Genomic DNA, 22,805 nt, shown 5'->3' on the forward strand with positions numbered 1-22,805 from the left:
AAACCAAAAACCCCTCACCTGGTCGAGAGGAGCCCTCTTTAATTCTCATGGGTTTGGCGGTGTTCACCCTGATGGTTCTGCCAAACAGCTCCGGCTCATTCTGCAGAACACAAAACCAAACAGACATTAACCTGGACTCTTGCGGTGCACATTGTTGGTTTTTATGACACCACAGAAGTCTGTGGTTCAATAACTCACCGTGATATCAATGGCAGCTGCTGCAGCCTGGAGAAAAAAGCAGAGAAATTTAACCAAGTTTATATTTTATTATAGCTGGACACAAGCCACAGTCCTGTAATGGTGGTTTGTGCAAACTATAGGGAGCTAACAAACTGAGGAGCAACGCAGTCTCGTTTTAATATTATCGATGATATGCTATTTAATTAAAGAGGAATTTAGCAGGTATTCACCTCTGCCAGCTCAAACTCGATGAATGCAAAGCCCCGTGTTTCTCTGTGGATAGAAAGAGTCAGACATAATATGCGTTATGTGTATAACGTGTATGTTTGAGTTATAAGTGTAAGTGTATTTCATGAATATTTGTGTGTTTGTCACCTGTCTCATAATTTAACGGGATCTGAATATCTGTGATGTTACCGAAGGGAATTAACACTTTTATCGTCCACCTCCACCGTAAGACCACATGAGAAAACAAGACCGTATATTTGACTTATGATAATATTTCATATTCAGCGCACTAAACGTTTAATTCAAGCTCATATTTCAAATTCTGCTGCTTTCCCGGCAACAGATGATAACCGGAACCGCATCACTAACATGCATGTGATTGTGGAATGAAATTATAGCGCTGTGAGAGCGAAGCGATTATTATTTTGGTTTATAATTTTGATGTTTTTCTTACCAACATAAAGAACACGTTTGTTCGCCGCGATCTTGCTTGTAACCCTTGTCACCTCGAAATGGTGTTTCGCCCTCTAGTGATGCGGAGGACAAATAACATCACAGAAATACACAACTGTCCATCGTTCAGTTATGGTTATACAGTTAATTATTTATTTAGATAGATAGCTAGTTACTGCTTGGATAGCCATGTAAAACAAACTGAAATTACAATTATCAAAAAAGTTAACTTTGTTTCATTTCTAGTCGCTGTTTTAAACAGTGAGAAACCACCAAATAGATTTTTATTTTATTTTATGTAACAATACTACGTTAAAATCTATATTTTTCTATGTGTTATTACTTATAGGACTATATTTACATGGAGCGTGTTCATGATTTATTTGATAATAAAAGACCTATTAAATATGATAGCTGTATGTGTATGTACTTTTATGGAGCTTTGATACAGACATCATCTTTCAGAGGACACAAACTGGAATTAAATGGCTTTGGTCATAAGACTAGTTCAAGTTAAAGGTGAAATTGGATGTTATTAACACTTCTGTTATAATTGGTCCCTTGAGAAAATCTAACCTACAGTAGCCTATGAAGGGATTGTTCATGTACTGCAAGTCACTTTGGATAAAAAGTGTCTGTAAAATGGCCTTTGTCTTTGCTATAACAAGAAGAAGAAGACAATATATTTCATTTTAAATAGTCATCCCTTTATTTAGAGTGCCACACCACTCAGGTTATTGTCATGGGACAAGTGAGGTCTAATCAAGGCAGCAAACACACAGCTCACTGAAGAACCAAGTTTTCCAGTTCCTCATAGAAAAAGTCAGTCCTGGCCACAATACAGAGGCTCTTCCTTCACAGAACTGCCTCTTTTTAAAATTTACTTTAGGTGATAAAAATCATTACAGAGTTAAAAATGTAAGCCCTGCAACAAAATTGTATTCTTTATGTTCAAGTATCATTTTGTATTTTTCCTTTTTTTTTTTTTTCTTGTTTTATTTTGTGTTCTTATTGGTTGCCACCAGACGACACCAGACAGTGGTGATCTCTCTTTAGCCTTTCAGCTTCACCTGTAGAAAACAATTTCAAATTAAAAAAAATATATATATTTTTCATAATAATTTCAAACATTCAGGTAAATAGCCTAATAACAAGCATGGAAATTATAATACTACTGATAATAAGAAAAGTTACTGGTCATGATGTTGCGGCTACAGTCGCAGCGGTGACTCCCACTTTCTGTGTGGCATCTTTCTTGGCCTGGTGAGCCTGAAGCACTGCGACAGCCTCCTCCACCTGACAACACAGATACATCATCAGTCCTGCAATGCCCAAACCATCTTCACCACAGAGATTCATGCCTCTAATAAGCTGATAAAACGCCATTGTCATTTATGAATTACATCTCAGGAACAGTCCCTGCTGGGCAATGCATAAATCCAAATAAATAAACGCATAATATTAAGCCCCTGGTTCAGTCAGTAAGCTTTGCATTGTTAAAAGCTTCTGACGTTTTCCCATTATTGCATATAAGAGCAGAGCTAGTGTCTGTTACTGGAGGCTTTTATCATAGTTAACGGCTGTCACCTTGGAGCGCAGAGACTCATGGGACTCCAGCATGTGCAGCAGCTCAGAGTTGTCGATCTCTAGCAGCATTCCTGTGATCTTCCCGGCTAGACTGGGGTGCATTGCCTGGATGAGAGGAAACAGCCGCTCACCTGAGGGAAAACAGAACGGGCATGTGTAAGACAGACAAGAAACAATTAGAAATAGCTAGAGGCAAGAATTAAATAAATAAGAAAGTAATTAAAGGGATAGTCCAACACAATTTTCTGAAAACTTCTGTCATCATTTACTCAAACTCAGGTTGTTCCAAGCCTGCAAGACTCTTTCTTTTGTGAAGCATACAAAAAGAAGATCATTTGAAGAATGCTGGGATCCAAAGAGTTGCCAGTTCCGTTAACTTCCATAGTATTTTTACAGGGACTAGCAACTTTTTGTTTTACCAACATACTTCAAATGATCTTCTTTTTTGGTTCAGCAGAAGAAAGAAACTCATACAGGTTTTGAACAACTTGAGGGTGAGCAAAGAACAGAATTTTTGGGTGAACTATCACATAAAACTATATTGCGCAAAAATGTCCTCGGGGTGTAAGAATATGTTTAGTAAGGCTGAATGTGCTTACAGCCTCCTCATCTCACCAAGCATCTGTTTCTGTTCCTGAGGAGGAGCGGCAGCTAACATGGAGGCAGTGAGAGGCTCCTGACCCTGCACATGAACAGCTGGCTGAGCCTGCAGAACACAGTAAACCACAAAATGAGAATTTGATTGGGTTTTTCAAATCTATATCTTAATTCTAGCAGTGCACAATATTAACATTCTGTTCTGAAAAGTCAATAATTTTCATATTTACTGATTAATTGCCAATATTAATTATTATTATTATTATTAAAAAATTTTATGTACAAATTAAAAATAAAATACTGAAAATTATTACTTTCTAAAGATTAACTTTAAGTGAGCATTAGATGAAGGAAAAGGTCATCTAAAGGATGAGTATGCTATTCAATTGTGACTGATCTATATCCAATTTCAGCCGACACTATTAAATAAAAAAACAAATATGGTACCTATGTATTGTGCAACTCTACTCAGTTCATTTATTATGATCCCTGACATATCTTTGAACCCTTCCCATAAGACTGTTCTTGAATTGGCAATGTTTTATGACAAGAAAGTATTCTAAAAATAGACAAACTATACCTTTGGAATTAAATATGTATCAGTGAATTAAATATACAATCCATAATATCAGAAACAGAACAACTGGACAGCTAGAATTATTAATTCATAGGTGCAGTTTTTATTTACGTGCGGTATATGTCTGTATATTACCTGTTGCAGAGTAATGGGCTGCACGACCTGAGGCTGAGTGTGTCGTATGGCGGTGGCGTACTTGTATGGGGGCATGGCACGTGGAGTCGTCACCCCCATGCCCGGGCGGGGACCCATTGCTAGTTGTGGAAAGAAGTAAATAACATTAAAGCTATGGTCAGGACAGAATGATCACCAAACTCACTTGTTGTAATCAATAAATGTGTAGTTTGTGGCATTTTCAATGGAATTACATAATGATCAGGTCAACTAGAACCAATAGATAATCATTATTATTGCTAAAAACTAAAACCTGAATAATAATCTTTCTGACATCATTTATCAAATATACTAATCTTTGAAATCTAACTTGAAATGAAGTTTCAGGTCTCTGGGTCTGGAATACAGGTCAAAGTTTGTCACAACAGGGCATTGCGTCATTAGTGGGTGGGTTTTCTCACCCACTCTCTGTGCACCTGTGGGGATCCCGCGTGGGCCCTGGGTGGAAGCACTGGGGGCCAGGTGGCGTATGTTGGCACGGGGCCCTGGTTGGCGCAAGGAGCTGGGCATGCCCTGGAAGCCACCCTGACCTCTGCCACCCTGCTGCCAGCGAGGGTTCGGACGCATCTGGGTGAGCTGGTTTGGTGCATAGTATGTCGTTCTGTTCTGGGCCTGTGATGCATTAGAAAGAAACAAAAGACATAATCGGAGAGTTTATTAATAATTTAATGGACCCTTTTACTACTTCACAACCCTTGTGTATTTATTAATTTATTTATTATCTTTATTGATATACTATTGATATACTATGAAAGTCCATTTCATCCACAAAAGAAACTTATGCTTTGGTGAATTATCTTTATGACATAAAATTCATATTTATGGAAAGTCAAAATTATGAGATAAAATGTCAAAATTATACTAAGTCATCATTATGACATTAGTTGAATGTCTAACTAAAAGTGATAATTATGCGATAAAATTTCTACTATATTATATATAACAGTATATTATAATAATGTCATAATTTCAAAAAAATTTGTGCCATATGACTTTCTATCTCATAATTATGTTGTAGCATCTCATAATTTTTTAATCACAATTTTGACTTTGTCATAATTATGACTTAGTATCTCATAATCTTTACTTTTTATGTCATGATTATACTTTTTATCTCACAATTTTGACTTTTTATCTCATAATTATGACTTAACTTGCCATAATTGTGATCTCAGTTTTTCTTTTTGTCATAATTATAATTTACCAAAGATTTTTTTTTTCTTTTGTGGTGAAAATGGCCTTCCATAATAAACAGTAAGGTCTTGTAAAAAATAAGGAAAATATCTTAATTACATTTTTAAATTGTATTTTTCTATTTTATAAACTATAGTATGTTTCCAGGTATAAATGGGATTTAAATCCCAGATGTTGTCTAAGACTTTTGGATCTCACCCACCTGTGGCACAGCTGGCATAAAGTAACCACCGGCAGGCTGGAACTGGTTGATGATAGCGTTGGCAGGCATGGCCCTCATGCCAGCGATACGCTGCATGTATTGGTTGGTCAGATGAGCTTTGCGTTCTTCTTTGCGTTGGGCCAGGGCTACATACAGTGGTTTGGAGCCCACAATACGGCCGTTCATCTCTGTCACAGCCTTTGTGGCCTCCTCAGGTGAGGAGAAACACACAAAGCCAAAACCTTTGGACCTGCCATCCTCCAGCATCACCTACAGTAAGAGATACATCGCATAAGATCTCACTTCCTTCTTCCTTCAGGTTAAAAAAATTAATCTTGCAAAAGCAGAATACTGTATCACTGGATCAAATATAGCCTATTTGTATCTTCAAATTGATTTCAACTGTACTGTCTACTAAAAACAAACAAATATGACAATATTTGTACAAATGTAAATATGTAAAGGATCATGTTATCATAAACAGCAAAAAATACTTTAAGATGAACAAAATTCTTCATTGAAGTGATCTACGCATGTACCCTTCTCTAATGGCCTTGTGGTCTTCAACAAAAGGAATTTGGTTGCTCACTTTCATTTGGAAAGGGCCTTCAAATACCATCCCCTTCCCACTGTGCCCTTCAATGGTGCAAAAATGTTGTTTGGAATTTGCCCAAAGTGCTCAAACAGAAATAGACTGTAAACAGTCACCCTTTGACCCACCTTGGCACTGGTAATGGAGCCGAAAGGAGAGAACTCTTTACGAAGTTTCTCATCATCAATGGTGTCATCAAGATTCTTGATATACAAGTTTACACCCTGTCAACACAAACACACACAAACTGATGCAAATTATTTTTTTTTAACTAAAAACACAACCACACATACACAAAGACACAACACAGCAGTTCATTACCTGATATCTGCTGATTCTTTCCTGTTTGAGCTGTTCAAACTTCCTCTTGAGTTCTGCTTGTCTCTCCATCTTTTTCTGTGCTCGGCCAACAAACACCGTCTTACCGTTAAGCTCCATACCATTCATCTCTTCCACAGCCTGAAACAGAAATATCATTACAATAAATCACCTGTATGTTCATTTGTTTATCTGTCAGTCTATCCATCTATCTAGCCCATGACACTGGCAGTGCATCACTGCTGTCATTTCCATGCTTATTTTTAAACATGTCTGAGCATCAGCTTCTTAGCTGATTTGCATTATGAGCAAATCATAATACAAATTCTCCGTACCTTGTTAGCATCCTCATGCTTCTCGTAGCTCACAAACCCAAATCCACGAGATTTCCCTGTGGGGTCAGTCATGACCTTCACACTCAGTGTTTTACCTGCAGGTAGAAACAAAATCTTCAGATAAAAAGACTACAGGGGTACCTCCACCGCATCCGTTTACACTCTCAAACTCACCATATTTATCAAAGAGCTCCTTCAGTCTCTGATCATCCATGTCCTCGCCAAAGTTCTTGATGTAAACATTGGTGAATTCTTTGGCTTTGGCACCCATCTCTGCTTCTCTCTCCTTCCTGGACTTGAAACGCCCCACAAACCTACAAAAAACATTGGAGACAGAAACGTGACTGATGCAGAAATGCAATACCGACAGCTGCAGACCAACCACAGACACAAAACAGCTGCAGCTGCGACTTACAAGCACTAAAATGCTAGAAGCGTAGTAAAATATATTTTACAAAAAAAGTCAGAAGGGTCCAAATTAATGCTGAACCCCACTAACGTTAATTTTACGGACAAAAAAAAGAGACATTTTCAAAAAAATTATTTTGCATCCACAAAATAAAGAAAGATATATAGGTTTGGAAAAACATTAGGGTAAGTATATAAATCTGATCCTTTGAACTGATTGGTCAACAGACTTTCTTCCAAAGTTCTTCTCTGTAACATTAGTGACACCTGGGCGCCCGGGCGCCGCAGCATGAATGGCTGCCCAATGCTCCGGGTGTGTGTTCACGGTGTTTGTGTGTTCACTGCTGTGTGTGTGCACTTTGGATGGGTTAAATGCAGAGCACGAATCCTCACTATAAATCACAAAACCCTGAACAATGTCAAAAAACTTCACTTCTAGTGACTGACAACTGCACACTGTCTTTGTCAATCAACAAATCAATGGACCACCTTCCTGTCACATGACCCTGCTTGGACACTCACACCTTGCGGTCGTTCAGCAACATGCCATTCATCTTCTCAATGGCACGATCAGCTGCGTCCTGAGTTTCAAAATGCACAAAGGCGTAACCCTTAGATCCGTTCTCGTCACACACCACCTGTTGAGACGGCATCAAGAATCAAATTACAGAGTGTTTGTCTTCTACAGCTGAACTACTACAGCTTTTCTGATGTGTGAAATATGTGTTAATAAACTCTAATGCATTATTTATTGCTTGAATATATAAACTATTATGGAAAAAGGAACACTAAATATAGAAACACATTCCTCCGTGACTATATATCACGAGCAAAAAATAACAAATTATTTCAAACTGTTCAGATTATTTTTGCATTATTTTTTTCAAATGTGTTTGTTTGTTGCCACTATTGATTCAGAAAATCACCTTTTGCTTTTAAGAAACAAATAAATGTTGTATATCCAACTAGTTATACAACATGGCAAGAGCCAGATATTAGTCTAAAACAGTGGTTCTCAACCTTTCTAACGTAATCTTTATTAACAGAAACTGGGAAAATTGATAATAATGAACCACAATTCAGTCTGTGATTCCAGACATTTCAAGAACTGTATGTCCAAATACAATTGAGGAGGGACTAAAGGAGAAAAAAGAAATATCATTCATCAAATATCATTAAACATCATACTTTTCTATGAATAATATTTTATTAAATTAATAATATTATTCATTCACTTTAGTTTTGACTAGATGTGTAGTTACTGTGTTTTGCCTTTGAAGGGCAGCCCAGTATATACATGAAATAGATAGATCACTTCCTACTTCTCACCTTGCAGGACAGGATGTTCCCGAAAGCAGAGAAGGTGTCGTATAGGGCCTTGTTGTCAATGGACTTGTCCAGATTTTTGATGAAGACGTTTCCAACTCCAGATTTCCTAAGTGACGGATCTCTTTGTGACCACATGATTCTGATCGGCTTTCCTTTGACCACATCGAAGTTCATTGTGTCCAAAGCTCTTTCCGCTGAAACCACAAAAACATGAGTCATAAGACATCTCTGTTCTTCTACCTCAGCACATAAACTACTAACAATTAGCCTACTAGAGGATGAAAACTTGCCATAAACAACTCAAGTCTCTAAATTATTCATTAATTATATATTTCAATCTATAGTGTGTGTGTGTGTGTGTGTGTGTGTGTGTTTACAGATACTCAAACATGTGTGTGTGTGTGTGTGTGTGTGTGTCTGTGTGTGTGTTTAGTGAGCATGTTCAGATACTCAAACATATTAACCACAGCAAACAAGCTTGAAACTTGTCAACTGAGGTTGTGCTCATGCTAGCAGATCATAGAAAGCCCCATGAAACTAATCTAATTATTACATCTAAACATTACATGTTAAGGTCTACAGCACAAATATTTTAAGATGATTAAATCTGTATATTTTTAAGAATTTCCTTGTTTTAGCAAATAGACTTAAATACACACACACATACACACACACACACACACAAACAGATGAGTTAGCATTTAAGCTGAATGTCTTTCATTACTGGTGTGAAAGGGCAGCAGAGCAAAGCAGAACACCAGGCACATATAATTAGATTTGATCAGGTCTTGAAAAACATTTTTACCGACTTCAAAATAGCACTGACCCTACCAAATTCCATCTCTTTATAGTCTTACCATGCAGTGCTTTCTGTATATTTTTGCTATACACGGAGATTGTGGATTAAATATATATTTATATCTGGTATAGTCTGAAGACTGAAACAGATGTATATCAGGTTAAAGGTTTGTCAGAAGCTTTATCAAATTACTTTCTAATCAAATTGATGGCATACGAGGGAACAGTCACATATTGTAATATATTATGATGGGTCTCTCTCTCTTTTAAACCTCAGCCCTCCCCCCGGCATGCACACACACACACACACACACACACACACACACACACACACACACACACACACTAAAAATGTCTGGTGAACAAAATGGAGCAGCCTTGTGTCTGCTGCCCTCAGCAGTTTGCAGTGTGATTGTATTGAACATGAAGCTCAGGACTGGTGGGATCACCCAGAGAGGGATTGAGAGAGAGAGACCACTGCAAATAACAACTTTTAGCCAACACAGGACAGTACACACTTTTTACCTTCAAACTTTTTACCATCATTATAGCGGTTTCTGGTTTCAAACAAAACTTTTATTTATATTTTAACTTATTTAGGATACACATGCACTGACAGTATATAGCTGTCAAATAATAGACAATATCAATAGTAATCTGTCATCACTGAATAAGAAGAAGCATGGCGTTGCTGACCTACGAATTTGCCTGTCAGCTTGTTTCGTCAACACACCTTTCGGAAAAGACAGGCACAGTGCAGGCAGCCCACACTGACTCTATATTTAGCAGTATTGGGTCCTTTGAGCAATGTGCTGGCAGGCAGCATGTGTTCAAGGCTCTGTGTCCATTGATGGGGCTGAGACACTGGAATGTGTGTGGCTGAAGCTTACCAGTGCCGGCAACTGTTTACAAATGCAGCTGTTACATGCTAAAAACCAAACCATGTGCTTGAGGCCATTTGCTGAGCGTATGCATGCTGTAAACTACTATTGTACTGTCACAGTGTGCAAAAAACATGCATAAAACAATATAAAGCCTTGATACTCTTTCAGATTTACATCCTACAGTGGTAACCAACTGCTTTTGTCTCTTATATGTAAACATGTTGACTATCAGTCACCATTCTGAGTTTCTAAATGGAGGTGAGCGAGTTCAACTCTGACCTTTTAACCTTTGTGCTTTAAAAGAGGAGGGCAAAATCGAGCATGAGATGTTTACGAAGCATTTAGCACAGGAGAAAGATATTTCAGATTCACCTCTCCGTTGAACATATTACATTTAAAATACATTAAAATATATAGCAGTTCTTTTAAACTGTAATATTTCACAACATTAGTGTTTTAATGATTTTGTGATCAAATAAATGCAGCCTTGGTGAGCATAAGAGACTTCTTTCAAAAACCTTAAAAATCATACCGACTCCACACTTTTGAATGGTAGTATAAATTTGTTCAAATGTTACAAATGTTTACCCTAAAATGAACAATGCATTCAGCAAGGAATGAAAAAAAAAACATGTTTACTATGAGGCTTAAATGTTGTAAATCTGTCCAGATTACTTGAAATGTAGGAAAGATAGAACAAAAAAAATCCCCAATTAACATTCTGGTTTCATCTGAATCATTAGATTGACAGAAATCAAACTGAAGGTGCTTGGTATTGGTATTATCCCCTCATGACACTTTAAATAGCACAAATAGGTCATGCCAGGTTGCAAAATGTGGGCTAACACACTCACTCACTCACTCACTCTCACACACACACACACACACACACACACACACACACACACACACAGTCCCCTGGATATACCTAGCGTTCTCCAGGGATCTAAAACATGGATGTATCCTAATGATTAGGTCTGCTTCTGCTTCTGCAGGATGTCTCATATCATGGTTTATAGCAGATGTAGGCCACTTTGACTATATGTGGGTCAAGCAGCACATTCAATTCTAGTCTAGTTCTTTATTCTGATTATAGTCTATAATTGAGACTGCTTGGCTCTATTGAGTCTTCAGATTTTTAAATTAAATAGTTTCCATTTTTCCCCCATACAGACTGTGAACAGAATGTGTGAATGTTTTTCTCTAATTCTGTTTCACAAATGGACAAGACTAGGCAAGCTCAACAGAACAAAATATCAGTCCTCCTGCAGGGTGCATGACATAAATGATTCATACATACATGCCATGCCGCATACTCAACCTTTGCATGTATCACTGAGTGATGATATTATTTAAGGACAAGGGATATGATACAGCCTGTAGTTGTATAACAAGCTGATTTATTATTTTTAATATTGTAATCAAATTTTGTTTATTTGAATTCTGTTTTTTTACAAGGGATTGTAAGTGCCTTAAGTTACAAATCCCTGAGTGAGCAAACCAAGTTTGATTATGGGAACAAAAACTTCCTTAGATGTTAAGATGCTAAAATTAACCAGCATCGATTTTGTGTTAATAGTAGGCTACTGATGAATAAAAATTGAATAAATATAGCATTTATCCAAAATTACATTGCATTCAATGTATCGAACCTGGGAATCAAACCTATGACCTTGCCATTACTCTGCTGTTTGAGCTACAATAATGTAGACATTCACAACTATTTGGTTAGTTACTAGTAAGTAAGAAATAATTGATAGTAATTATGTAACTTTTTAAATAATGCTAAAGAGTAAAATGCTAGAAATACTAGTAACAGGAAATACTAGTAGGCTACTATTAGTATTAAGAAAAAATAACAGTGAGATTTGTTAGTCCTGTATTTTTAAATAGCACTAAAAAGTAAAATACTAACTACACAATACTAGAATAAATACTTCTAAACTACTTTTATAGTTACTAGGAACTAAAAAATACTAGTATCTTTTGGATCCCATAGATTCCAAAGACAGTTGTTCATTAATAACAATGGAATAAGGTGTTGTCAATATTTAAATAATAATTATAAATAAAACAATGATTTAAATTTTTTAAAAACATAACTAAAACAAAATATAGTGTTAATTAAGAGTAATTAAAATATAAATAGCCATTAGCTGAAATATTAGTTCGTTTTGTATGTTAAAGCAGCTTGCCATATTGGCTGGACATAATGCGGTGTGATGGTCACAATCAGTAAACCCTGACTTTCTCACAATAAGCCATATTAGGAGAATAGAGCTGTTTGTTGAAGATGTTAAAAAAATGGTTGTAGTAGAGAGCAGTGATGAACCTCAGAAATACATGTGACAGCACACAGGAGAGAGAGCGCGCGAGGGTGCGCGCTACACATCACCTACAGTGTCCCTACATTAACGCACAAATCATGACACATTATTCCCGTTACTCTGTCAGCTATATGCATCACGTTTAAAGGCAGGGCGCTGTCTGTCATGTCTTACCGTCCGCTGGCTGCTGGAAGTTGACGTAGGCATAGCCCAGCGAGCGCCGCGTGATCATATCCCGACACACGCGGATGGACAGCACCGGGCCGGCCGGACTGAATTTCTCATACAGCATAGCCTCCGTGATATCAGGGTGCAGGTCGCCCACATAGAGAGAAGCCATCGGATAACTCCCCGCCGTCGCTGCGTTCATGTCTCGGGGTCGTTCAAGCCTTTGAGCTCGTGTGTTTGTCTAGTGCTGAAATGACAGTGCGTAAAGAGTGTCCTAGAACCAGAGGGACATATGAGTCTCTTAATCCTCTATTAAACTTTTACGCTACTCTCCAAATAAACGATGTCGGCAGCAACGACAGCTACAGCATGGAGTCCGCTCGCGAAGAACTGGCTTCAGAAACGTCTGGGTAGATCGAGACCTTGTCTTAAAAAAACAAAAAGTTTGCCCTTTTTAAAAACGTTGTTTGGTTTAAAGTAGTTATTTTTTGACGTTTTCGTTATTTTGTATTTTTTATGGAATTTTTTTTCTTTTTTAAAGGTACTGAAGAACAGTGAGTTATACACTCACGGTGTGGTGGCCGGGGAAAGAGGGTGCGTGGGAAATGCACGGACACTTTATAGCTCGAGCGGAGGAAATAGCAGCCAGGGTCACACTTGGGATAACAGAAAAAACCCACCCGTTCGGAGCATGCGGTGTACAGGACAGCACATTTGGACAGGAACATCCAACAGCGACATCTGGGCGCGGCTGTCCACTCTACAGTAGCCTACTACAGTAGCTACATGGGACATTACCGAAACACATTGACGAGCAAGCATTTAAATTCAAATGTAAAGACAATTCTCCGACTTCATATTGTAATAGAAAAGAGTTTGTCTTTAAATGTGCACATTTAAAAAAAAAAAAAAAAAAAAAAAAAAAAAAGATACCTGGAAAAACCCATTTGAAATTTATAGTAACATTTTGCAGGTTGATAGATTTAAAGAACAGGTTTCCTTTTATTCCATGTTATTGGCAATGTCAATTTGATAATTGAAAGCAAAAGTACTTTCAAATGTTAAGTTTAAAAGATGAAGAGACTTCACTTCTAATTAGAAGTGAAACAAATGAGAGAGATACTGATAAGTATAGTATTTTCTTTCCAGTCAGTGGAGAAGATGAGATGCAAGTTTTACAAATAACCACAAGCCTAAAACCAACAATTATGGTTCATTTAGTGGAAAAAAAAAAAACCTGAGAATGCACAAGCTATATAGTTTAAGGAAAAAAAAAAAATAAGCTGTATTTTATACAACGCTACCAAGCAACCTTTATAACTTGAGTGATTCTACTACAAAAATTCCCCTGGAAACCCCAGGTAATTAACGACAGAGAGAAGGGTGCATTTCATAAGGCAGAAAAAGCTTTATTTAAATTCCACAAAATAGATGGTTACCAATCACATCACACAAAGGCATGATGAAAAACAGGTCACTGCGCCGTCCACAGTCTTCTATACTCAAGTGAAAAAGAAACATAAGTGCATATTAATATCATGTTACACCTTTAAGATTCATAACAAGTCAGTCAACGAACCTCAGTTGATCCAATAGGGATGAAACCAGGCCTTTAATTTTAGAGGTATCCTCCAGCTGCACATCCTTTGGGCTTTTCTCACCATTCTTCTCCAGTTGTGGCCTCTTGTCCTGTTTGTTCTTGCTGGGCCTCTTCTGCTCCTCATAACTGAGAACACTGGATCCATCTGCAGCTTGAGTCAGACTTAGTTTAGAGTAGAGAACTGGCTCTGATAACTTGGCTCCTTTAGCACCATTAAAGATCATCTCGGCCTGTCTGAAAACAACTCCTCCCTCATCCTCGGTGCTCTCAGAGAGCTTATCTGGAGTAGGGCTGATCAGAGGCTGGTCATTAGGAGGGAAGTCAAATTCAGATTCAACATGCAGTGGAGTCAGCTCTAGATAATCCGCAGGTTTTTCCTGAATTTTATGCAAGTGGTCAACATCATTAAGATGCCCCATGTCCAACCAGTCCTTTACAACATCATCTGAATCCACAGCTCCTACATAAACTCTTCCTTCATCCACAGCAACTGCCGGACTCCTCTCAGTGCTTTCATCTGGTCTCAGTGGTTCAGCAATTTGAAATGTTATATCAACAGGATTTTCTGGATAACCAGTCCCCATCTGCAACAATGGGTTAAACGCAAGCTCCATGATGTCTTGTAGCCACATTGATAAGTCACTTCCCGGGCCCTTGCTGATGACCATCACACCACCATAGCCATGCTGGACAGGCCAGGGGGAGACCTTGCCAACATTTTGCTTTGAGCTCCCAGAGAAAGAGGTACTAGCCATGATCCAGTTTTTATCAGAGCCGTCTCTGGCTGTAGGGCTGGACTTACTGTCATCTGACAGAGTCAGTGGTGTGGCCTGTGGAGCAGATTCTTGATCCTTGAGTACCAGTGGGCCTGTGCTTACTACTGCAGTCAAGTCTAGAGAAACTGTAACAGATGGAGGATAAGTTCTAATAAAGAACTTTTCTTTAAACAATAACACTTTACATTTCACAAATATACAGTGGCTGTGGAACGTATAACTTATGAAGTTGCTGCAGCTGATTTCTACTGGCTCCACTACAAGGAGCAAAATTTGTTTGTTTTACTCACAAAGCATCTTTGGATTTGCTAGAAATATTGGTAACTTCCCACAAGTAACTTTCGCTTGCAGCAGGTAATATAAATTGAGAAAACAAAATGGGAACACACACAACTGACCAGGCAGTTCTACACGCTCAATTAAGTTTCTGCACTTTCTTCCGCAACAGTCACATACTGAAGTTTGTCCACCCAAGTCAACCCATCTGGGGAAAAAAAAAAAAAAAAAAAAAAAAAAAAAAAATGAAAAATTAGGTTCCAAAAGCCTATTAGGAAAGACTTAAGCGATTTAAGCACTTACTTGGATTTCAGCTTGTTGTAGTTGCAGAATTTAGTGGTAGGGGTGACACCCAAATTAGTAAGATAGACCCCGCAGTGAATGTAACTCTAAAGCAAACAGGAGAGCGTTACATAAATTACTGTCAGTTTGCAGGACTGCAGTGACCCTAACCAGTACTGAACACACCTCAGAAGACTTCAAACTGGATGTACGAACAATCAAATTCACTCTGTCAGGCTGTTGCGTCACAAACTTCACCAAAGACTTTTTGGAGGCCACACATCTGGTGAACAAATGAAAGCAGAGTTTTCTTATGGAGCAAGTGTTTTCAAAATAACATTTGTCAAGTTGACCTACCCTTTGTTAATGATAAGTGCGACTCCAGGTTTGTCAGTATGGTTTGGAGAAGAGGAAGCATGGCAGGACTGAACATAAAGCTGTTGACCGGGTCCAGGTGAGGCAGACACCTGCAGATACAATGGATCTCCTCTGTGGAACACATTAGTATCCGCTGGACCACTCCAAGATGCTAGAGCAAAATAAACATTAGATAGACAACATTAGACACTAACTAGGTCTAATAAAGTAGCGTTTTAATGACATACCATTCATGATCCTAAGTGAAAAACTGTTTCTTCTGTCCAGAAGAGCCTGTATATCATATGGCATTGGAAACACAGACGCAAATTCATCAAAATTGTAAGACTGAGGAACTTCATTCAGGGAATGTGCTGCAGCAGCAGGAATATGCCAGACATCTTGTATGAGTCCTGGTGAGTACGCTGTAAAGTGCACATTAAAATCATCCCCGTTTGGTGTAACAGGCAGCACTAGAGACACTATAGTCCAACAGAAGACTACAAAAACAACTGCCATGCCTATTCCACAGCTTTTACCCAAGCAAAACCCAACACAGAATAATTAACAACAATTTTACTTGTCACACAGACCTCCTAAAAATTCACACAGTGAGGAAGTTTATGCTGCACAGATTAATGCATTAATGAGAGTCAGGTGATCAAGTCCAGGTGTTAAGGTTTACCTCATCAACTGACTGTGATCAACACTGACTGGAGACAGACTGACACTAATCAAGGTGATTGGGCTTTTTATCCAGCCACAACAAAACAAATTCATAAAATCTTTGTTTAAAAAAAAAAAATAAAATATGACATATTAAAATTACATATTAAAATTATATATCTATATATATATATATATAATGAATTAGACAGCATTTCCAGATGTAAAAATCTGTTTTGTCATTCATGAATGTGAATTAAACTAATCCTTATTTTGCTTTTTTTCTTGAATAAATGTTACCAGTAATTATTTACCATTCCTAAAATATATAAAAATAAAACAAAATTTATTTATTTTTTTATTTTATTTTTTATTTTTTGTACCAACATGTATTTTCCAACAATTTTGATATTTTTAATTATTTGTACTTAGGCCTAATTTATAAATGTTTTGTGCATTGCTTTTAAAGTTGGATTTGACATTGTACAATAATATGACCGGCATTCTGACATCGCGTAAATTAAAAACAAAATTATTACATTTTTTGTGTCAAGTTTTTAAAAGTACACACAGAAAAGTGTGTTAAAATAAAATAAAAGGCGCTATAAAATACACTATATGGTTGAGGGCTGTGTTCCAAACTCCGGAGCAGAAGGTGGCGGTAATGCACCTATTTACGTTGGTTGCCAGCAGCCGTTAAAAAACAAGAAGAAGAAGAAGAAGGGGTGGTCACTCAGGACAGGTGCGCGAGCGGACAGAGTGGCCATGTACGCAGGTGAACGGGAAAGAGGAAAACATCCTGAGAGGCATGGTAAGAGGAGAAGATCCTTGAACATCTTAAACCCTTAATTATGACTTAATCTGAAAAAAGGACTTCAGGATGGTGAATTCGGGTGAGTTGGCCTTTATTTACAAAATTAAAAGTGTGCATTTCGTGGGGCGGGAGGGAGTATATGAACAAGCTCGCGAACGTGGTCTGGGTGCGGTCATGTTTATCTTGACAATACATCACAGCATTATTTTTTTGCCCTAAAAATTCCTTGCTGTCATAAATGTCTCGCTGAATGTAATCTAGTTCTCTAATTCTCTAATTAATGGATTTATGCTAGATACATAGCTACATCTCAGCTATGTATATGTTATATATGTCTTCTGTGAGATTAATAATGTATTTTAATGAAAATGTTATAAAAAGGGATAGTTCACTCATTTACTCACCTTCACCAGACTAGCATGACTTTTGTTCTCTTGTGGAGCACAAAATACAGTTTGAAGAATATCTATACCATGTAGTATCAATGTTGACTGAAAAAATCGAGCATTTAACTGAATACAGGAACACCGCGAAAGTAACGTGAGCCAGTGCATGCCTTCTGAAGCCAGACATAGCTTTGTGTGAGAGACAGACATTTACGTTACTGAAAATCTTGACATTCGACCGAACTGTCTTTGGAATATTTGGACGTAAGTTCAGTGTTCAGTTCGCCAGCGAACGATTAGTTTGAATCGGATCTTTACAATGGTTTCCTTGAATACCCAAACCAAAATTTATTCAGCAGTAAAATCTGATAATTGGATCTTATTAAATGCTTTTCTAATATAATTTACCATTCAACTAAATTAAACAAACAAGCTATTGCCTCTTTTAACCTTAAAGGTCCCATATTGTCCAAACTGAAATCTCCTGGCTTTTTTCATGGTAACTGAGGTCTAGGGGCTATTTAACTACCATATAAGTTTCAAAACAGTCAGTCCACAGTAAAATGCACACAGCCTGCATACAGTAGCTGTGATTTTTCACAAACCATTGTGACTTCTGTAAAAAGTTGTCATCAGAACCACACAGTCACGGCCTGCAGTCACCACCTTGAGCACCGCCCACCGTCCCACTCTCCTTTTGTCAAACCCCCAGATAACATCGCATCCATGCCATTGCTGAGCATTGCGCAACAACAACACTGAAACGTGTTGAAAAGGTTAACTCTAACCATGAAACCAGATCAGCCGACCTGTAACATTATACTCTCACTCAAAGGATGGACGATCTGACATTACTGTTACTATGAGGTGGATCACATCTAACATGTATAGTAAAGACAAACTCACTGTGCCTATCTAGTCATGATGAAGATGTACACTGAACAAAATAATAAACGCAGCACTTGTTTTTGCCACCATTTTTCATGAGCTGAACTCAAAGATCTAAGACTTTTTCTATGTACACAAAAGGCCTATTTCTCTCAAATATTGTTCACAGATCTGTCTAAATCTGTGTTAGTGAGCACTTCTCCTTTGCCGAGATAATCCATCCACCTCACATATCAAGATGCTGATTAGACAGCATGAGTATTGCACAGGTGTGCCTTAGGCTGGCCACAATAAAAGACCACTCTAAAATGTGCAGTTTTATCACACAGCACAATGCCACAGATGTTGAAAGTTTTGAGGGAGCGTGCAATTGGCATGCTGACTACAGGAATGTCAACCAGAGCTTTTGCCACGAATTGAATGTTTATTTCTCTACCATAAGCAGTCTCCAAAGGCATTTCAGAGAATTTGGCAGTACATCCAACAGGCCTCACAACCGCAGACCATGTGTAACCACACCAGCCCAGGACCTCCACATCCAAGATCGTCTGAGACCAGCCACCCGGACAGCTGCTGCAAAAATCGGTTTGCATAACAAAAGGATTTCTGCACAAACTGTCAGAAACCGTCTCAGGGAAGCTCGTCTGCATGCTCGTCATCCTCGACGGGGTCTCAACCTGACTGCAGTTAGTCGTCGTAACCGACTTGAGTGGGCAAATGCTCACATTTGATGGCGTCTGGCACTTTGGAGAGGTGTTCTCTTCATGGATGAATCCCGGTTTTCACTGTACAGGGCAGATGGCAGACAGAGTGTATGACGCCGTGTGGGTGAGCAGTTTGCTGATGTCAACGCTGTGAATTGAGTGGACCATGGTGGCGGTGGTGTTATGATATGGGCAGGCGTATGTTATGGACAACGAACACAGGTGCATTTTATTGATGGCATTTTGAATGCACAGAGATACCGTGACGAGATCCTGAGGCCCACTGTTGTGCCATTCATCCACGACCATCATCTCATGTTGCAGCATGATAATGCACAGCCCCATGTTGCAAGGATCTGTACACAATTCCTGGAAGCTGAAAACATCCCGGCTCTTGCATGGCCAGCATACTCACCGGACATGTCACCAATTGAGTATGTTTGGGATGCTCTGGATCGGCGTATAAGACAGCGTCTTCCAGTTCCTGCCAATATCCAGAAACTTCACACAGCCATTGAAGAGGAGTGAACAAACATTCCACAGGCCACAATCAACCTGATCAACTCTATGCGAAGGAGATGTGTTGCATTGCCTGAGGCAAATAGTGGTCACACCAGATACTGACTGGTTATCAGACCCCCCAATACAGTAAAACTTCACATTTTAGAGTGGCCTTTTATTGTGGCCAGCCTAAGGCACACCTGTGCAATAATCATGCTGTCTAATCAGCATCTTGATATACCACACCTGTGAGGTGGATGGTTTTTGGTACTTATTCCACAATATTCTTAAGGACATCAAAACCTAAAATAAAACTCCAGAAAGGTGTACAATGTGACCTTTTAAGGCGCAATTTCTAATCTTATATTAACAATGCGATTGGCTTTTCTAATTGCATGTGTAAGTGTTAAGTAAACTTAGTTGAATTGTGCAGTGCAGTGAGTATTTCTGTGGGGATTTAATCTTACTGTTATTTAAAATGGTTTTTAAAAATGCAGTTGTAACAAATGCATGGAAGTATCATGCACAAGTCATATGGAAATTCATTGGAAAAAGTGTGGGAGCCCTGTGGGACAATCAAGAAAAATAACTAAGTGTAAGGAAATACTTGTGAAGAAAAAAATCCTGATGGAAAAATACAGTGTGTGTACAATTATCATTGTGTTTGTCTATTTGTCCATTTTTTTTTTTTTTTAAATCTATTGTCTGACCCTTTGTATTCAATGTTTCACTGTTTTTGTGTTTTTGGTTGATTATTGTGTGCATTTCTTGTAGATCTTTGTTGTGGCAGTCTGAACAATGATAAGATCCTGATGAAGATGGGTTTGGGGCTGGTGCTGGTGGGTCATGTGAACTTCTTGTTGGGGGCACTGGTACACGGAGCTGTGCTCAGACACATAGAAGTGTTCTCCTGGAACAAGAAACTCGTCTACCCCATCTCCAATGTCATCGCTCTTGTGGCAGGACTTGTGGTATGTCTGTCTACAAAAGTGTAATGTATTTCTGTTTGTGATCATGATCGAGTGACGTGGTGTTTGAGGCATAATGCGTAGTAGTTAATAAGCAGGTGTGTTACTTTTTCCACTGAATGAGTCCACACTGTAATTTATACATCTGACCATGTTATAACCTACAGGCAATTATTGGTGGAATCTCAGCTATTGTCCTCTCAAAGTACAAGAAAAACCAGCTGCTGGTGAGTAGACACAAGCACACAATACTGTCCTTTTTGTAATGATTCCATTCACTCTTTGTGTTTTTGCTGTTTATTTGCTGCCACTGCAAAACTTGCACTTCAAAGTCTAAAGAATAAAATATGGAGTTCATGTGTTATTAATTTCTTAATGCATTTTATCCTTGTTGCAGAGTTGGTTTCTACTAATTGTGAGTGTCTTGGCTGTTCTCTTGGGTGCTGCCTCTGCAGTGGGAATCACTGTTGCCACAGTCAGGGCCATAATGTGGGAAGGACAGACTCTTTTTGCCCACTGCAACCTGCCTAGCAACATTACCTACTACAGCATCACAAATGAATGCCCCTTTGACCCCACACGCATCTATGTGAGTCAGTGAATCTCCTGTCTGGTGGATCCTAATGTAATCAAATACAAATGAATGATATGAGCCTCATAAATGCCTTATGAAGAGGCTTTTTTTTGCCGTTGAGATGTATTTGTAATCAAAACTGTAGCACATTAAGCCATAGTCTGAACCAGCGGCCTTATTTATAAAACACAAATATGATTGTATGGTCATAAATTCCATGGATTTCATCATATGTCAAAAGTGAAGAACAAATATATATATTTGTACTTAAATGTATTTATTTATTCATGTTGACATTCTGTAGGTGGAGTTGCTGCACTTTTTAATATTACACTCTAATTTAGGATGAACTGATTTATAAGGAAGGAGCAATTTTTTGTGAGTACTGACAATTTATAAATTGATGTTTTTTAACATTTAGGATCATTTTACCAACACCTTTTATATGAGGCTACAGTGTTCCCATGGTCATGGAAATTTATTTATTTTTTTTTTTAATTTTTCCCCAGCTTAAAAATATTTAATTACCTAAAATTGCTCTCTTATTAAAAATGAAATTTAAAAATCCAGTAATCTCAAATGCATGTGTCATGGAAATTCTTTGTTTAAAAGCAGTGGAAGACCTGTGGGACATGATGCAAAATATGCAAGTGAAAGGAAATACTAAAATAATGAAATAACAAATATATTTCTTTCTCCAGGGTACTACATTAATCCTATGGTTTCCATTGATTCTGATGTCAGTGGTGGAGGTTGTGTTCTCCTGCCGCTGTTTCTTGGCTTGCACTTCTTTCCTCCGGTTGCGCTGCCCATGGAGGAGAAATGTCAGGGTAAATAGAACAACATGCAGTGACTGTACTGTTTATTTTTTATTTATTTTTTTAAAGGATATACTTTTTCTTGCTATGCATCATAAATGTATCGTTAAAGGTTGACTTACTGTATTTTTGAATTGAGTGCATTCAAGATACAAATCAGAATTTGATATGCAATAACTTTAGGTTTGAGGTTATGTTTGTATGCCAGTTCCATATTATACCTGATAAACATTTCGTGTTCTTTGAATGCAATGTAAATGTTTAGGTTCAGGTGTGTGTCCAGCTGCCAGAAGAAACCGCACTTCCACCAGGAGACGACCCAAACGAGGAGGAGCCAACAGAACAGAACAACCTACTTGACAAAGACACAGTTGCTGTGGAGACTAGTGATTGGCTGTAATTCATTAGTATACATCACATGGAATTGCTGCATGACAGTGGAGCAAGAAATACCAAGTGCCAATCCAAATAAATGCAGAGAGATGGTGCTCTGACATCTGTCTTAGTTCAGCATTAATGTTGTGTGTTATACCTCAGTCTTAAAGGGTCAGACTGTGTGACCAAGGCCAATACTATTGCTTTCACCATGTAAAGTGCACAATGTTTATATATTAACATCATTAATGTGTGATATGCTTGTTTTATGTTTGTTACATATTTTCTACACTGATGGGATTCCTTGTTACAGGGCATTTGTATAAAATATTTTTCTATTTAAAACTCAGCTTCTAAAATTGCTCTTAATAGGATTGACGGGTCAAATATATGTATGCTTGTAAATATCTTGTCTATTGTCCTCTTTTCTACTCATTTTTATTCCTCACACGTCTAGAAAATTTGTGCA

The 22,805-nt window shown here is 38.1% G+C and overlaps 3 protein-coding genes across 5 annotated transcripts; 1 reads left to right on the plus strand and 2 right to left on the minus strand.

Annotated features, from left to right (window-relative positions):
- Nucleotides 1-1,836: 1,836 nt before the first annotated feature.
- LOC109060750 (polyadenylate-binding protein 4-like) lies at nt 1,837-12,954 on the minus strand. Of its 2 annotated transcripts, none has more exons than XM_042742329.1 (14): nt 12,358-12,954; nt 8,175-8,368; nt 7,368-7,483; nt 6,612-6,751; nt 6,438-6,532; nt 6,106-6,243; nt 5,913-6,008; nt 5,193-5,462; nt 4,213-4,408; nt 3,758-3,876; nt 3,064-3,154; nt 2,449-2,579; nt 2,056-2,157; nt 1,837-1,931 (listed from the first exon to the last, which is right to left on the minus strand). In XM_042742329.1, exons 1-13 carry the CDS (start codon nt 12,551-12,553, stop codon nt 2,059-2,061), a joined length of 1,881 nt encoding a protein of 626 aa, XP_042598263.1. In that variant the 5' UTR covers nt 12,554-12,954; the 3' UTR covers nt 1,837-1,931; nt 2,056-2,058. The 2 variants fall into 2 exon arrangements, with proteins under 2 accessions (XP_042598263.1, XP_042598261.1); XM_042742327.1 differs by having other exon boundaries at nt 4,198-4,408; nt 12,358-12,953.
- A 785-nt stretch (nt 12,955-13,739) lies between these two features.
- On the minus strand, nt 13,740-16,250 carry LOC109060749. Its single transcript, XM_042742330.1, has 7 exons — nt 15,891-16,250; nt 15,643-15,814; nt 15,472-15,568; nt 15,307-15,392; nt 15,126-15,211; nt 13,931-14,852; nt 13,740-13,847 (listed from the first exon to the last, which is right to left on the minus strand). Exons 1-7 carry the CDS (start codon nt 16,159-16,161, stop codon nt 13,826-13,828), a joined length of 1,656 nt encoding a protein of 551 aa, XP_042598264.1. The 5' UTR covers nt 16,162-16,250; the 3' UTR covers nt 13,740-13,825.
- A 673-nt stretch (nt 16,251-16,923) lies between these two features.
- On the plus strand, nt 16,924-22,741 carry LOC109060744 (transmembrane protein 54-like). 2 transcript variants are annotated; one of them, XM_019077898.2, is made up of 6 exons: nt 16,924-17,119; nt 20,376-20,572; nt 20,737-20,796; nt 20,967-21,158; nt 21,845-21,973; nt 22,227-22,741. In XM_019077898.2, the coding sequence occupies exons 1-6, from the start codon at nt 16,927-16,929 to the stop codon at nt 22,359-22,361; spliced, it is 906 nt and encodes a 301-aa protein (XP_018933443.2). In that variant the 5' UTR covers nt 16,924-16,926; the 3' UTR covers nt 22,362-22,741. The 2 variants fall into 2 exon arrangements, with proteins under 2 accessions (XP_018933443.2, XP_018933445.1); XM_019077900.2 differs by having other exon boundaries at nt 17,019-17,201.
- Nucleotides 22,742-22,805: the final 64 nt, after the last annotated feature.

This window comes from Cyprinus carpio, chromosome B17 (assembly GCF_018340385.1).
Source record: "Cyprinus carpio isolate SPL01 chromosome B17, ASM1834038v1, whole genome shotgun sequence".
Classification (NCBI taxonomy): Eukaryota; Metazoa; Chordata; class Actinopteri; order Cypriniformes; family Cyprinidae; genus Cyprinus; species Cyprinus carpio.

Bases quoted from the DNA above. Each gene is read 5' to 3' on its own strand.
- LOC109060750 (XM_042742327.1), bottom strand. From the start codon at position 12,553: ATGAACGCAGCGACGGCGGGGAGTTATCCGATGGCTTCTCTCTATGTG. The intron at 7,484-8,174 runs GTGAGAAGTAGG...CCGTCTCAACAG, and splicing joins GGAACATCCTGTCCTGCAAG to GTGGTGTGTGACGAGAACGG. The intron at 2,158-2,448 runs GTGACAGCCGTT...CTGTGTTGTCAG, and splicing joins ATGAGTCTCTGCGCTCCAAG to GTGGAGGAGGCTGTCGCAGT.
- LOC109060749 (XM_042742330.1), bottom strand. From the start codon at position 16,161: ATGGCAGTTGTTTTTGTAGTCTTCTGTTGGACTATAGTGTCTCTAGTG. The intron at 15,815-15,890 runs GTATGTCATTAA...ATTTTGCTCTAG, and splicing joins TTCACTTAGGATCATGAATG to CATCTTGGAGTGGTCCAGCG. The intron at 15,212-15,306 runs GTAAGTGCTTAA...TTTTTTCCCCAG, and splicing joins TACAACAAGCTGAAATCCAA to ATGGGTTGACTTGGGTGGAC.
- LOC109060744 (XM_019077898.2), top strand. From the start codon at position 16,927: ATGGTTGAGGGCTGTGTTCCAAACTCCGGAGCAGAAGGTGGCGGTAAT. The intron at 20,573-20,736 runs GTATGTCTGTCT...TATAACCTACAG, and splicing joins CTCTTGTGGCAGGACTTGTG to GCAATTATTGGTGGAATCTC. The intron at 20,797-20,966 runs GTGAGTAGACAC...TCCTTGTTGCAG, and splicing joins ACAAGAAAAACCAGCTGCTG to AGTTGGTTTCTACTAATTGT.